Below are 17106 nucleotides of genomic sequence, written 5' to 3'. Positions count from 1 at the left end.
TTTCTTTCTTCATTAACTAAAATATATAAGTTTGCTGAAAGCTCTCATAAAGGGATAACTGGAGTTCTTACCCAAAATTAAATTCGTAACACTGAGCATGTCAGATTTGCGTCTATGAAACACTTTTATAATTGCCGCACAATCTACCCGAACTCATTGTGAATACATTTCCTTTATTGTTCATTTGTACGATGCTCTTCCCCGCTCATTTTCCAGCCCACAAAAAATCAAGTTGGCTGCTTCCGTCTGCTTCTATGCTCAATGAGCCCAAAATTATCCTTTCAAGCTTTCCCTAGATTATTATGATTCCAAAGTAAACCAAGGATGCAAGCAAAAGTGATCAGCATGTTTGGGCATCAAGGTTGGCATGAATGTGGTGGACTGTTTCTGAGCTGTAGATAAACACAAAAAGCTGAGGTAACTCAGCAGGACAGGCAGCATCTCCTGGGAGAAGGAATGGGTGATTTTTGGGTCGAGACCCTTCTTCAGATTGAAAGATGGAGAAGGCCAGAGCAAAACAAGGCTGGCAACAGATGACCTCGGGAAGGTGGAGTCCATAAGGCCTCATTGTTGGGTGGGGAAGATGTGCTAACGACAATAAATAACGTGTACTTTCTCACATTTGTGCTGCTTTAGCACTAAATAAATTGAAGACTCTCTGATTGCCAGTACTAAATTGATGTATGTAAATCAGATGATATTAATCTATGCACATGTCTGATAAACTGGTATTTTTATTAATTGACAGAGTGGCAATCTAGGTATGTTTGGCAATAGCGGAGCAGCACAAGCCAGGACCATGCAGCAGCAACAGCAGCCGCCAGTGCAACCTCTTAACTCATCCCAGCCTAGTCTTCGTGCTCAAGTGCCTCAGTTTCTATCCCCTCAGGTACGAGATGTGACAAACTACCGTAGCTGAAAGGCTCGGTAACTATCTTGTGCTATCTCTAAATTCATTCGGGCTTCAATCTAAGGCTTATTTTTTATGTCTGAGGAAAACAATGCATTGTATAAAACCAATTGGATATAGTTCGATTAGAATTTGTGACGCAATATACAATTTTATTTTTTATTTTTGGCTTTGAAGAGCAGAGCCCATTTAAATTTTAATGTTTATTATCTTTGGCAGTTAAATGATACATAACTATTTTGCTTTGTCATGGATCAAAATGTTTAGAGTACTACTACATGGCTGAAGTAAGGTATTCATAGTTAAATGTATAGTTTTGAAACGCCTATGATTATTGATTTTTTTTTCAAAGAGTAGTAAATATGTATAATTCTGGACCGAAACAGTATTGGCTTGAGCATCTTTCTATATTCTCTAAAGGTTCAAGCACAGCTCTTGCAATTTGCAGCAAAAAACATGGGTCTCAACCCTGCACTATTAGCCTCGCCAATTAACCCTCAGCATATGACTATGTTAAACCAACTTTATCAGCTGCAGCTGGTAAGTATTTTTGTCATCTTCAACCACAGTGATAATGTATGTAATCAAAACTGTATCTTAATATTCTTATTTTTATTTTTTGGCCTCCAAGGTCAATTCACTTTGAAATTGTTTTCTATTATAAAATACTACAAAATAATTCTGCACACATCCTCCTCGTATTAATCAAGTTTGGTTTTTTCCCCTTTATGGCTTTGTGATTTACTTGCCCTGAATCACAAAAGAGATGTTACGTGAACTGCAAACTGTTTCTCCATGGCTAATGCCAATGTAATAATCAATTGTTTAGATGAATTCTCTGATCAGTTTCCTAATATCTGTACTTTTAAGTTATACAGATGAGCTTCTGAAAAAGTTGACTCCTCAGGAGAATTGGTTAAAATAAGTTAGCATGGAAATCTAATGTTCCATTAGAACGAGCAGATTTATTGCCACCAAATGAAGCTGAATTTGCCAATGTTAGGTGAAAATTTTAATTGAATAAAGAACATGCAGTTTAAAAGGAGGTTCAGTTAATGCAAAGATTACATGAACCTCTGACAAATATGAAGTCATTGACATGAATTACCTTAGTCACTCAATGACTAAGGATAGGATAGAAAGAAAAGCAGTTTCCGTTGAAACTTGCTGTTCTACAATAAATGTCAAGAATGTATTACCATTTACTGGATGTACAAGAAGAGTTTGAATTGCACTGTTAAAATGGTTCAAGATTTTCATTGGCATGTTATTCTTAAAATTAAAAATAACAATGCTTTCTTTGCAGGCCTACCAGCGTTTACTCTTCCAGCAGCAGATGTTACAGGCCCAGCGCAATGTTTCTGGAACCATTAGACAACAAGAGCAGCAAGTATGTACAGTATGGGTACAGAATTGACTTCGGTTCAGTCATTTACTTATCTGGGTTAACTTCACATTTCTCTCTCATTCATGCAATGTCAGTACTTCTATGCTCTTCAATATTCAAAAAATGTTGAAAATATAACTTCAGTAGTAATGGTTATTGCATATGATGTCAAAGAAAGTGACATATTCTGCCAGGCATTTGTGTTTACATTGTTCTGCTTAACTCCTACCTGTTACTATTGTCCTGTTATGTCACAGTTGTACAAGACGTTAGCAAGACTGCATTTGGAGTATTGTGTTCATGTTCATGGATAGGACAGGTTTAGACGGAGATGGGCCAAACGCAGGCAGGTGTGACTAACATAGATGGGGCATCTTGGTCGGCATGGACAAGTTGCGTCGAGGGCCTGTTTCCATGCTCTGTGACTGTCACTTTCTGCGCGTCTTTTGCAAGAGATCTGTGGAGTCATAAAAAAGATTTGTGAAAGTTAAATTCCAAAATGCTGTGAACAGGGTGGAATGTTGTGCAATTTTCAACAAATATTCCCACTTCTGATCTAATCATGGAGCAAAGATTGTTGAAGCCTACCTGCCTGAGGGCACCCGACCTGAGGAATGCTAGCACCAAGTCCTTTTCTCGCGATGATTGGTTTCCAACAACTACATCAATTTCATCTGTGCTAAACATGACTCCGTTATTCCAGTCTAAGTTCTGCCTGTCAGTCCTGTCGACACAAATGTTACTAGGATTCAAGAGTCGCTACTCATTTCATTACTGGAATTGTCCATATTTGTACCAAGACAGTAATGACATTTCTAGTGATTTCTCTGGTGAATGCTGGTGAATCATAATCTGAACATTGGCAACCGAGTTATTGGTGCAGCTTGACTGAAATAAAAAGATTGCAAGATTTATTCAGTGGATCCATCTGTGAAGATGGAGTCAATGTTCCAAATCAATAAACATCATCATATTTTCATCTGATTAAGTTCATTAACCCAAAACTTTATTTCTGCTTCACACTCCAGATTTTCTAATTTGATTTAATTATGACGGTATTTTGCATTTGTATTGCTGCTGGATAATGCAGTGTATAGCAACTCTCATCACTTTGCAGAAGATTGCAGAGACAGAGTTAGTAATTAGTAAGATTGGAATTTTGCTGCTTTGTGGTCAGGACATCCTTGGGCATTTTTCCACCTTAGCTGGCATATGCTAGTGTTGTAACTTGTGGCTGGAACTGCTTGACTCAAGGCTTCATCCTTGGATGCATTAATATGTTTCCAAGAATATACTTAAAAAGCAATGGAGCTTTTTATTCATTGCTCTTCTTGCACTGCTTTCAAAATTGGGGATCTTTTCAGGGATAAATATTTTATGCACCACAGATTTTTATTTTGGGCTTCCTCCTTTTGAGGTATTGGCCAAAGATAATAGTTCTCTGTTGTTGCTGATTGAGGCTGACAGCGGCTTTAATAACAACAGCAAGTGTATAGTTAACTGTGGAAATAAGGAAGCTGCTCCTATTCCTCCAAAAGGTCCTCCCATATAAACTTAGAAACATAGAAAATAGGTGCAGGGGTAGGCCATTCGGCCCTTCGAGCCTGCACCGCCATTCAATATGATCATGGCTGATCATCCAACTCCTGTAGTATCCTGTACCTGCCTTCTCTCCATACCCCCTGATCCCTTTAGCCACAAGGGCCACTTGGCATTGATATCAGTGTAATGGCTTGGTTTACTTATCCAATATTTTCAAATCCTACAGAGCTGAAAAAGTAAAGGTCCTTTCATTCAGGAGTGAGTGTAAGGTTTTATGATTATCCCACCTGCATCTGTTTTTTGTTTTGCTTCTAGATATATAACAAGCATTTGGTTTCACATCAAAGCTATACAGAGGATGGTGTGCTCCCCAATGATGATAACTGGGAAATATAGGTTTGGGAAGGAAAGATGTGTTGGGAATAAGAGACAAGGGTACAGATGGAGGAGCAGATTCAGCAAATCCCTGACCCCTCAAACTTTGTGCGTTCACTCCACTCCTCTCTCAACGTGCAGGAAAACATCCAAAATCTATTCTTGCTGTGGTGATGTACAAGCTCAGCAGTAAATGTACTCTAGCTATTTGATAATGAACACAGTTGCCAGTGAGAGGGGAGGGTCACATCAAATCCGGGATGTGCATGAGGACAGCATTAGAAGAATACCCAAAATCCCAGACTGCAGGAAGTTACATAGGGAGATGCAAGCTGTGGAGGGATTTGACAGCTGAAAGTTTGTAATTAAATATTACATTTACTTCTCATTAGATTAATGAAAAATATCAGTGTGCTATTCTTCTCAGTACAATTAAACCCCCATTTAACTTTCATTGTTTAAATCTTTTGACACATTCACTTCTGGGTATTTATGATGTCATAAGGGTGGTGAATCTGTGGAATTCATTGTCACTGACAACAGTGGAGGCCAGGTCATTTGGTATCTTTAAAGCAGAGATTGATAATTAACAAGGTTCATGATTAACAAGGGTGTCAAACGTTACAGCGAGAAGGCAGGTGAATGGGGTTGAGAAGGAAAAATAGACTAGCCATGATCGAATAGCAAATTTGGTGGGCCGAATGGCCTAATTCTACTCCTATGTCTTATGTATGGACATCAGCAATTCTAAAGCTTGTGAAGTTCCATCTAGTGCTAGAAGTTTGCAACTGCAGTAGTGGTCTGGTCATGATCTGTTAAACTGCAAATTGTGGGACCTACTTAGCAAATTCAAGAGAATATACTGCCTAACAAAAAGTGCCCCCCCCCGCCCCTCATCTTGTTAATAATTTGTTCCTACATACGATGGGTTCATCCATGAGGAATACGTTAGTTTTTGTCAATTAATTGTGATTTTTGTTCAAAGCTGGAATTATTACCACTTCTGATATGCATTTCCTTTACTCTTAGGTTGCACGTACAATCAACAACATGCAGCAGCAGATCCAACAACACCAGCGGCAGCTGACCCAGGCCTTGCTTATGAAACAGCAGCCATCACATCCACCATTGCACCCATCTGCAGGCAAAGTAACCATTGATAATCTGAGTCATCATCCACCTCCCAGCCTTTCAGACCTGCAGACCAAAGAGCAACAAACTTCACCCAATTCTTTCCCTGCATATTCCTTGGGTAGGTTCTTCTGTCTATTTTACTTAACCTACAATAATTATTGGTGAAACTTGATCTTTACACTAGAGATAGTGTGGAAACAGCCCCTTTGGCCCACTGAATAGCAATCACCCAGCACAGTAGCACTATTCTACACACCAGGGACAATTTACAATTATTTTTACCAAAGCCAATTAACCTACAGACCTGTACGTCTTCGAAGTGTGGGAGGAAACCAGAGCACCCGAAAACCCACGTGGTCACAGAGGGAACGTACAATCTCCATACAAACAGCACTCTTAGGATTGAACCCGGGTCTCTGGCGCTGTAAGTCAGCAACTCTACTGCTGCGCCACAGTGCCGCCCTAAACCTCCCCTGTGATCTGATCACAATAATTACTGTTCATGGGATCCTACAGTGATTAAAAATACCTAACGTTTGTCACTGTTAGAACTAAATGTACATCTTTAACGTGAATAGCGGGCATTCTAAAGATGTGTAAGGACATTGAACTCTGAGTTCAAATTCCTTCCACATTTGTCTGGGCATTATTTTTCAAGGAAGTGATTATTTTTCTGCTGCCAGGTATTATTGCACTTTCCTAAAGCTAGTTGAGTTTTTTGAATGCATTCGGCATAGCTGCTAATAATTTGTTTTGTTTTGGCAATAGCAATTTTAGTGGTTACATAAATGTTATTGATGCTTGTAACTGGCGGGGTTGGCAAAATCACCAACAAATATAATCGAGGCTCATGAAATCATCCTGTAAACAAGATAACGCTGAAGGGTTCATGTTTACGTCCAACTATTACACACTGTGCAAGCCAAATCATCAGATTGGCTTATCAATAAAAGATAATTTTATCAATAAAAGTAAAGGATCATGCTGAATGCATCTTGTTAGCGACTGTAAAATTACTCAAAATATTAAAACTTCTCAGCAGTTGTCAGTATGACAACAACATTGGCATTGGATTATACAGTAGCACTTCACATAGTGCTCAGAATGCGTTGCCTGGAGAAATGGGTGTTAAAAGGCTTATTGTAGCATTATGTAACGAGTGTTGTGTAGTTTATGGTGCTGCATTGTCAGAAACCTAGCACGAATGTTGGGCAGTTTGGAGAGCCCACCTTTTTCGTGTGGGCTGCTGCAAGCCGTGCTATCATTCAGTCTGAGATGTTGGGCTCTACGATTCTGTCATCACCTCTATGGAATATAATGTGAATATCCTCTTTGTTTGGCTCGTTAGCTTTCCCTGACGCAGAGGTTTCTGTACAATAACAAGATCAATGGGCAGCAACCACCACTGATTAGATATCTCTGGGCTGGACAGAGCACATCCAGGAGGAAGTGCTCAGGGAAACTGAAGAATTAACTAGGTCTCTGAGCATGTAGAGCAGTCGGTGCCAATGACCTGTACCCACTTTGCCAGCCAAGATGCAGCCTTGAGCCCAGCACCCAGCTTCTGAGTGACTGCGCAAGTAGCCCCAGCCCACCCAGTACTAGGTCTCGCACAACCCATTGGGAAAGTCAGTGCTGCAGGCGCACCAGTGGAGAGCAGGGATTCATGCAAATTTCCAAGCGGAGCAGTGCACAACAAAGGGCAGGTGTTCGCCCCAGGTTCATAACACAGTAGCTTACAGCCTGGGTATATAATTTAAAGTTTAGCTGGGTGTATACGCGTGAATTCTGACTGGAGGACTGAGAACACACTATATCATGCCAGCATATATGTGCTAACACATCAGCACATTATGGTAGATCTAAGCACGTAGCCAGAATCAAATGTGGTCTCAAATGAGCAAGGTCATAATTTTGAAAACTTTTCCAATATTCTAGAGAGATATTGATAGGGTTTGTCTTTGCTGGAAGTAGGCTTGGAAAAGTGTCATAGTAGAGTAATAAATCAGCCATATGGTTCAACAGGCTATGGTTTGCTCAAAGAAAAATAATTCAAATGTTCTTAGATGCTTTTATGACTTACACAGTTGATGGGCTCAAGGGGCGAATGATGCATGGAGGGAACTGTTTTCATCGGCTTCACTGCAGCAGTACTTTTTTTAACATGCTTTTCCCTTGCAGCTGGATTGATCCCAAATATGAATGTAAGCAACATGGAACTAAATGCTGGTTTATCCATGAAGGATCCGGCTCAAGCCCAATCTCGATTGAGGCAGTGGACCCACCCCAACTCTCTTGAAAATTTAAGCAGCAATTCTTTATCGTTGGATCAGAACCAGAGCAAGCATGGTAAGAGCCCTGTAGGGCAGAGTACTTCCAGACCAAAATACTTTAGCAGTCCATTGGCACTAAAATTATTTTGGTATCTCAGCAAATTTGTGTAAGAAACACAGAATATAACAGTGTTTATGACAGACTTTTCAAACCCGTTAGGAAAATAAGGCCGGTTTCAATTTGTTTGGCCACTTACAAGACTCTGGTCTATGTATACACATTTAAAATGCTGAAAGCATGCTACGTGGTAAATGAAAAAATGAATTAAACAAGCCATCATATCGTCACACTGATTCAATGCCGACATCAACCCAACTCATTTTGTTGTCTTGCACATTCAACTAAAACAACAGACAAAATTGGAAACATGTAATGATATATTTTACCCCTCGAATACCGAATTATCTGCGCACATTTCAATTGGAGCAATATACCGCAGAAGATTTTTCAGTTGCAATATTTTCAGAGTAAACTGTGGTAACTTGTTTTACTTTGCCTATGAAATTTGTTTAGTTCTGAAGAGCTTTGATGCTGTAATAAAGGAAGGGATAGATCATCAAAGACTCGTTCTGAATTACCTCAGCATTTATTTAACTAACTGGGTCTAATTTAGCTACTGCTGAGATTCAGTGTCAGGACCATAGCAAAATGTTTTTATATCCATGACCTTGCCTTTCTGTCCCACTTAACACATATTCAGGTGCTATCCCTGGAGGTCTCAATATTGGTCCAACAATCAAGCCCTCCCTTGAGGACTCCTACAGTCCATATGATCTGATAACCAGCAGTGAGTCACCAGCCAGTCCACCGGTACCAGTCAGTGATAGCTGGACACGTGCCAAATCCCCTGCCGATAAGATCTCAAATGGCTCCAACATTAACTGGCCACCAGGTAAACCCCAAAGATTGGCAAAAATAAAATAGGTGTTAAGAATGTTGTGTTTAAATGAGACCTGTATATTTATTACACATTGAGAGAAATTAGTAAATTGAAAAGAGCTGCCAAATGTGTCAACTTAATTTGCTAATTTAGTGCAAATATTGCCAAATAATGTAAGAGATGTCATTCATTTGCCCCCCTTTAATATCTTTGGGGTTAATCCATGCTTTACAACCTTAGATGGGCAATTATTGTATAGAATTCTAAAAACGTGGCTGCAATATAATATAACAGAAGTTAGCTTAGTAACGATCTAACATTTTGGCTTTGGTCTTGACTGATATTCTCTTCGAAATTCCGATGCATGCAATCACATCACAACATAACTGCGTCTTTTTTAAAGAAAATAATTCTCGATTGACCTGCTGATTTGATTCCAGCCATTTGCTGGAGTATATTTCCAAATCGAGCATGCTGGATATAATTTTACAACTGGGCTACATTTCCACATGCATATTTGTTGTTTCATTTTTCTTAGTAAGTTGATATGCCATTTCACTTACTGAGGAACAGACATTGTGATGTTTTAAATTTGAGAAACTGAACCAAGGTGTGCTGTAAGCGTGTCTTGGTAAGCTTGTCTGATGCAGTGTTACTTTATTGTCCTAATAAATTCACTTTTTGAATAAATTAGTTTGTTATATGCATAGTCTAAATGCCCCTTTTTATTCCTTCTAATGCAATTACAGCCTAGATTATTTTCTTGTCAACTTTACATTTACAAAGCAAAACTAATAAGCAGCTCTTTTGGTCTTATGATGTGGAATCTATATGTTATTTTGTAAATGTTAAATGCAATTGGTATAGTGTTAACTTAATATTTGAAATGTCTTACTGGACAGTATCACCTAAGCACATGGTGTGTGTGTGTGCGTGCGTGCGTGCGTGCGTGTGTGTGCGTGTGTGTGTGGCACATAAAGATGCATTTCCGTTCACAAAACCACTGGTTGAACATAGTTTTGAAATGTAACCATCGTATATGTAAGGGTTCATTTGTATTTAAACAATATTGTCTATACCTTTTGTAGTTAGAAAAAATTGCTGCCAGTGTTACTGATATGGAAGGTCATTATAGAAGCTGCGACAGTGGAGTTCTTAAAATTTAATAAACTTTCTCAAGGTATTACTTTTCCAAGAGCAAAAATTATTAATCTGAGACCTTTCAGTATTTTTATTTTATACACTGTTGCCTGGAGAAAATAATGTGATATCGAGCACAAAATTGTTCGTGTGGGCCAGCCTTTTATTTCTCCAAGATAATGTGATAATTTCACAATTTATTTCTGGATTATACAATTAATTGACACTTAATGGTAATACTATCCAATATCAAATTGTAAAACTTCAAAATGCTCTTGTCCTGGATGTTTTGTATTATCAGCATCTCACAGGGGAGTGGCATTGTTATTGCAGAAGCCTTGGTTTCATACTACCAAGAGAAAAATATAACATTGATAAAATGAATCTAATTATTTCAGCCAGTATTTTCATCACCTTAACAGAAATAAAATCTGTTAAGGTCTTGTTTAAGCATGGTTAAATGTGATGGAATAATTCAATAGCCTTTTGTAAATAATAATTTGTAATCATTCTATATATTATACTTCTTGATTAGTACGGGGTCAGAGGTTATGGGGAGAAGGCAGGAGAAGGGTTAGGAGGGAGAGATATATCAGCCATGATTGAATGGTGGAGTAGACGATGGGCCGAATGGCCTAATTCTGCTCCTATCATTTATGATCTTATGATAAGAGTCACATGGCAAAGGATTTCAAAGTGCTATTATTGGGCAACTTGCTCAGCTAAACCTTATGTTACAATTTCATAAGTTCTAAGCGGTGCCCACTGGCATAGTTCAGTTTCAATCCCTTGCCTGTGTTAAATTAGTTAATCCCAGTTGATATGGGCAAGTTTCAAAGAGGAACTGGCACTTATTGATTTAAACCCCAGCAAGGGGCTTATGTCTTTGGGTTGGGATGCAATAAAATTAGAATTATACAAGAAATAAAATTAATTTAACAATGTTTACTTTTGTATTTTTTTTTAAACTGTAAACAAAACTTTCAATTGAACAGTAATTTGTATGGCTATTAAACTACTAAACGTGATTTACTGTTCTACTGCCTACTTCCTAACTGCTGAAGAGTTTCGGCCCGGGGAACCCTGGAAAGGACTTCAGAATATCGACCCTGAGACTGACCCTAATGTTACACCCGGAAGTGTCCCAAGTGGACCTTCCATCAATACTACTATCCGGGATGTGGATCGCTATCTGCTCAGGGACAGGAGTGGAGGTAAGAAAACCAATTACACAAATTACGATAATTTTCACACAAAAACGATCTTTTGGGTTTCTTGAAAGAAATAAAACAAATGCTATAGTTGTGTAGAAGTAAGCTACATGATGTAGGTCATCCATTGCATCACAATTTTTTCTCTTGAGAAAGTAAAAAGCAAGAGATGGCTTCAACTATTTAATATATCATAGTTACTACATTGTGCTGAAATCTATATGAATTAATCTGAGATTGATAATAAATATAAAAAGCTGAGGGATATGGAGAAACAACAGTTGCATGATTAGAATCTCAAATCAGCCATAATCGGCTTGGCATGTCCACCTTGAAAGGAAATATAGCCTCCTGTCATTCCTGTGCTCCCATATGAGTGCACATATGAGGCTGAGACTAATTTTCAAATATCTTGAAGAAAGGTTTAAGTTTCCTGCTGGATAAACATGGTCATGAATTCTTAGGTGTAAGCTCTGATTTGCAGACTGATTTCTGCTACATGATAGGAGGTTGAAACTGAGGTGGAAAATCAGCTATAATCCTAATGTATCATTGTGCAAACTCAGGGTGCATGCCCTAGATATCAATTTATTGTGTTCATTTGATTACATATAATCTATAAAAATGATTTTTATTGCAGCAACACATAAATGCTTGTTCTCTAAGGAGATAATAATAATAATGGTGTATGTATATTACCGTATCTAGTAAAGCGTCACAGACCACTAATTTGTCATAGAGCTCTTTGTTCTGAAGTCCAAACACTCATGGGTATGTACCTTACTGTACTTTAAATCTGCTCAAGTTGTGCACTGTGCTACTGTGGTGGGAAGCTGGCATGAAACTCTGCTCTCCACATGCACAAGCAATGATTACCTTAAACCTTGGGATGGGGCAGCTACTTTTGGAAACTGGTATGTTTCCAGGCATAGGCCTGAGTGTTGCAGGTGTTATATGCTGTGGTGTGAGTTTAGGGTGCATCCAGGCCAGCATAGACAGGCACATGCCACTGCTGCTTGTATCGACAGACCGACCGATCCTGCGGTCTGTCTCGTCACCTCTTGTTGGATGCAATGGATGCTGCCTCGTCATGGAACAGCTGCACTGCTCGTCCTGGCCCAACATGTGTTTTCAAAAGCAGCCTCTCCATCTTAACATGTAGGGTAATTCATTCCTTGTGCCTAGGGAGTCTTCCCTTTGTTTTGCAGCACAGCTCCCTAGCCCAGAGCTTTCTCTGCAGTAACAAACCCAATGGTTTGTAATCACCATTTGAGCACTGGTGCAGTTTAGAGACCCACAATTTATTGCTGAGCAGATGCATCTTTATTCCCAGTCCTCGCATTCAGCCTTTCCATCTGAACTGTGAGGGGATTCATTGCTCGCTTCTTGCCAAGTTCCTGGTGGAGCAGCGGAGAGTACTGGGGTTTGTGCCAGTGCTATCAGTATATGTATAAATGACCCCTTTCAGCACCAAAACCATTAATTTCCTCAATCCTGGGAGAAACCGTCATGTGCACTGAAGTGCCAGTCTGTTCTGTCTCTGTTCCACTTTATTCCTTGCTCATTTTAGCCATTTGACATGTGAAATGTTTTGAGTTGCGCTTTTCCGCACTCTGGCTTTAATCCATGCAGATCTTTAGAGCAACAAGTTGTCAGTAACTGAATATTTAAGTAGAATGTAGCGAGCAGTTCCAAAAAGCAAATATGTTTCTCCTTAAGAATCAATTTTTTGGATTTTTCGTTTGGATTTAACAACAAAGCAGGCTCTGAGGTGAGTTTGCAATAGTAATTTACACAAATGGAATGGATTAAGAAGTATTTTTATGATTCTATTATTCTGCATTTTCAGAAACCTGAAGAAATAGTTAAACCTGAAGTGCTTGAAACTTTGCATTCCTGGGAATTGAATTTAAACAATAATATGGGATCGCTGAACATTTTCCCACCCCATTCATTTGTTTTTTGTCAAACCTTTCACGACCAAAACGACAAATGGAACAATCATCTTAAGATTTAATTTAAAATCATTTTCCATTTCTTTGGTTGCTTTTTTGCTGTTTATGCAGGGTCATCCCCAACATCTCAGAACGCCACGCTGCCTTCATCTAGTGCCTGGTCCTTCAGTGCCTCTGGCTACACTAGCTCTTTCAGCAGCTCTACATCTGCACCTAATCCTGCAGGTAGGGGTCCTTTTGCTTTAATTGCTGACCACGCCAAAAATTCTCCATTGAAAATGAGGATTGTAACAAAAGTTTAAAATGCACCATCTAAATGTTGGTTTGTGCAGTGATTGGACCTATAAAATGGCTGGTGGAATTCAGTACAACAGATGAGCAATGGTCCTTTCTATGTAGTTTTTAAGTGGTTATTTAATAATTCCTCCTCTTGAACTTGACTCGGAGCTGTATAACTTCCCCGCTACATCATGAAAATGGTGTTTTGGGTGGGGCTAGTGAAGAGCATAACATTTGTTGAAAAGCTTATTATTATTTCTTCAAATTTAATTTAATATTGTTTGACTCTTCATTACCCAAACATGTTATGGTTTTTCTTTCCTCATATTGAGTGCATGCTTACGTTTCTTCATTCTGCTACAAAGCTACAGTGATTAATGCTCAACTGGGATTCAAAATGAAATTGAGAGTAAAAATGTTACCTTATTTCAATTGATGACTCAAGTTTGTATTCTTAATCTTTTGGGGTCTACATGCTGATGTACAATGTTCGAAAATACTTGTTGGACTTAATGTCAGCCACAAAGGATTTCACTTGATTCGTTGATTGAAAAAGGATCCTGACCTGACCTATTGCCTATCCATTCCCTCCACAGATGCAGCCTGACCTGTTGGGGTATTCCAGCATTTTGTGTGTTGAATTGTATAAAATTGTCATTTTTGTTTAATATGTAATATGCAAAACATGGAAGGGTATGGATCACATACAGGCAGAAGTCATTTGGCATGTTTAGTATGGGCAAAGGGCCTATTCCTGTGCTGTACATTTTTTTTAAACATAAAGAACTGAAATATTTTTCATCCCAAATTTAAAAAAATAATTTTAAAAAATGACAGTATTGGAACATTCATAGCATTGGGATAGTTATAATATGCAAATATTTGTTACTATTTAACACTGAGAATATAACCAAATTGCAAACAAAATATTTTTTTTCCGTATCCAAACAAATACATTTTCTAAGGTACACAAAATTGCTGGAGAAACTCAGCGGGTGCAGCAGCATCTATGGAGCGAAGGAAATAGGCGACGTTTCGGGCCGAAACCCTTCTTCAGACTGATGGGAGGTGGGGGGGAGAAGGAAGGAAAAAGGGGAGGAGGAGGAGCCCGAGGGCGGGCGGGTGGGAGGAGACAGCTAGAGGGTTAAGGAAGGGGAGGAGACAGCAAGGGCTAGCAAAATTGGGAGAATTCAATGTTAATGCCATCCGGACGCAAGGTCCCCAGGCGGAATCTGAGGTGCTGTTCCTCCAATTTCCGCTGTTGCTCACTCTGGCAATGGAGGAGACCCAGGACAGAGAGGTCGGATTGGGAATGGGAGGGGGAATGGGAGCCGCCGGACCGGGGCTCCCCCACCATGGCCGCTGCAATGCACCCGATTCATCTCGCCGCCGACCTTCCGCCCACCGGGACCACCCACGCATCGCCCGCGGACCCCGACTCAACCACCACTGGACTCAGACCATCGGGTCCGTTGACCCGAGCCACTGGACTCCGACCATCGGGTCCGTTGACCCGCGCCACTCCACCCCCCTCCAGCAACCCACAGCCGTCGCCTTACCTGGAGCCTGGACTCTGCACTGGGCCTGGAGCCTCCACGCTGCTTACTCCCACTCTCCTGGACTTAACTCCACTGGGTCCTAGTGCCCGTCTGCCCAGCCTTGCCAACCTCAGTGGCTGCTCCACTGACCCTCCCCCATCCCCCCCCAACCATGTCACCCCCGCTCTTCCCCACCCACATTACAGCCCTCTCTCCCCCCCACCCCCTGACCACCCACCACTCCTCCAACACCCACAACCCCCCCCCCCCCCCCCCCCCCCCCCACACATCGCCCCGTCCCCAGTCAACCCACCTGCCTTCCTCTGGCCCCAACTCCCACCCCTGCCGGGTGTTCACCATCCCCCCCCGACCTCCCCCTCTCCCACACCCAACGGTCTGTCCTCAGCAGAGGTCTTACCTTTGTCCCCCTCCGTCCCCATCTCAATGAGTTCCGCGCCCACCATGACTTGGAGCGCTTCTACCGTCGTCTCCGCCTCACAGTGCACTTCCATGGGAAGGAGTCCTCGCCCCCCAATGATGACCCTTTTTCCCGTCTCCAACGCACCCCCTCCTCATGGAACCCCTCTCGTAAAGTCCCGGCTCTGGAACTCTTTATCCAGAACTGCCGCCGTGACGTCAACCGCCTCAACTTCTCCACTCCCCTGTCTCACTCTAATCTTTCCCCCTCTGAACGCACTGCCATTGAATCACTCCGCAAAAACCCAGATTGGGTCAGCCGACAAGGGAGGTGCCGTGGTAGTCTGGCGCGTCGATCTCTACAAAGCTGAGGCCACGCGCCAATTCTCGGACACCTCCTACTTACCCTTGGACCATGACCCCACTGACGAGCACCAGGCCACCATTTCTAGCACCATCGCCGACTTCATCAATTCCCACGCCCTGCCCGACCAAGCTTCCAACCTCATCGTTCCCCAGCCCCGCACGGCCCGTTTCTACCTTCTCCCCAAAATCCACAAACCCGGCTCTCCCGGCAGACCCATTGTCTCTCCGTGTTCGTGCCCCACCGAACTCATCTCCACATACCTTGACTCCATCCTATCCCCCTTGGTCAAATCCCTTCCCACCTATGTTCTAGACACCTCAGACACTCTCCGCCACCTCCACGCATTCCACTCTCTGGGCCCTCACCCCCTCATCTTCGCCATGGATGTCCAGTCACTCTACACCTCCATCCCCCACCAGGGTGGCCTCGGAGCCCTCCGGTTCTTCCTCGACCAGAGAAGCAACCTATACCCAGCCACTGACACTCTCCTCCGCTTAGCGGAGTTGGTCCTCACCCTCAACAACTTTACATTTGACTCCTCCCATTTCCTCCAAACACAAGGCGTAGCTATGGGCACACGCATGGGCCCCAGCTACGCCTGCCTCTTTGTCGGGTACGTTGAACAATCCTTGTTCAATATGTACCAGGGCTCCATCCCCGACCTCTATCTCCGTTACATTGACGACTGCTTTGGGGCCACCTCCTGCACCTACACACAACTGACTGACTTCATCCACTTCACCACCAACTTCCATCCGGCACTCCAATACACCTGGACCATTTCCGACACTTCCCTACCATTCCTTGACCTCACCATCTCCATCGCAGGGGACAGACTCCTGACCGACATACATTACAAACCCACTGACTCACATGACTATCTGGACTACTCGTCTTCCCACCCTGCCCCCTGTAAAGACTCCATCCCCTACTCCCAATTCCTCCGCCTACGCCGCATCTGTTCCCAGGATGAGACATTCCATACCAGGGCATCGGAAATGTCCTCGTTCTTCAGGGAACGGGGATTCCCCTCCGCCACCATAGATGAAGCTCACACCAGGGTCTCATCCATACCCCGTAACACTGCTCTCTCTCCCCATCCCCGCACTCGCAACAAGGGCAGAGTCCCTCTGGTCCTCACCTTTCACCCCACCAGCCGTCAAATACAACACATAATCCTCCGCCATTTCCGCCACCTCCAACGTGACCCCACCACTCACCACATCTTCCCATCTCCCCCCATGTCTGCCTTCCGCAAAGACCGCTCCCTCCGCAACTCCCTCGTCAATTCTTCCATTCCCTCCCGCACCACCCCCTCCCCGGGCACTTTCCGTTGCAACCGCAAGAAATGCAACACCTGTCCCTTCACCTCCCCCCTCGACTCCATTCAAGGACCCAAGCAGTCGTTCCAGGTGCGACAAAGGTTCACCTGTATCTCCTCCAACCTCATCTACTGCATCCGCTGCTCTAGATGTCAGCTGATTTACATCGGGGAGACAAGGCGGAGGTTGGGCGATCGTTTCGCCGAACACCTCTGCTCAGTCCGCAATAACCAACCTGACCTCCCGGTGGCTGAGCACTTCAACTCCCCCTTCCCATTCCCAATCCGACCTCTCTGGCCTGGGTCTCCTCCATTG

The 17106-nt window shown here is 42.3% G+C and overlaps 1 protein-coding gene across 8 annotated transcripts in view; it reads left to right on the top strand.

The window, feature by feature from the left end:
- Nucleotides 1–17106, top strand: part of tnrc6c (trinucleotide repeat containing adaptor 6C) — a 135892-nt gene that overhangs the window by 108400 nt on the left and 10386 nt on the right. For 4 of the 8 annotated variants that reach the window (XM_033044627.1, XM_033044625.1, XM_033044626.1 and 1 more), the window contains exons 12-19: nucleotides 749–889; nucleotides 1331–1450; nucleotides 2217–2300; nucleotides 5244–5466; nucleotides 7530–7697; nucleotides 8383–8574; nucleotides 10767–10916; nucleotides 12980–13093. In XM_033044627.1, the coding sequence (XP_032900518.1) occupies nucleotides 749–889; nucleotides 1331–1450; nucleotides 2217–2300; nucleotides 5244–5466; nucleotides 7530–7697; nucleotides 8383–8574; nucleotides 10767–10916; nucleotides 12980–13093 (1192 nt within the window). The remainder of the gene's footprint in view (nucleotides 1–748; nucleotides 890–1330; nucleotides 1451–2216; nucleotides 2301–5243; nucleotides 5467–7529; nucleotides 7698–8382; nucleotides 8575–10766; nucleotides 10917–12979; nucleotides 13094–17106) is intronic. The other 4 variants (XM_033044628.1, XM_033044631.1, XM_033044630.1 and 1 more) reach the window with 2 other exon arrangements.

Source organism: Amblyraja radiata, chromosome 26 (genome assembly GCF_010909765.2).
Source record: "Amblyraja radiata isolate CabotCenter1 chromosome 26, sAmbRad1.1.pri, whole genome shotgun sequence".
Lineage (NCBI taxonomy): Eukaryota > Metazoa > Chordata > Chondrichthyes > Rajiformes > Rajidae > Amblyraja > Amblyraja radiata.
Note: the sequence above shows the minus strand (reverse complement) of the source record. Positions and strands in the feature narration are given on the sequence as shown.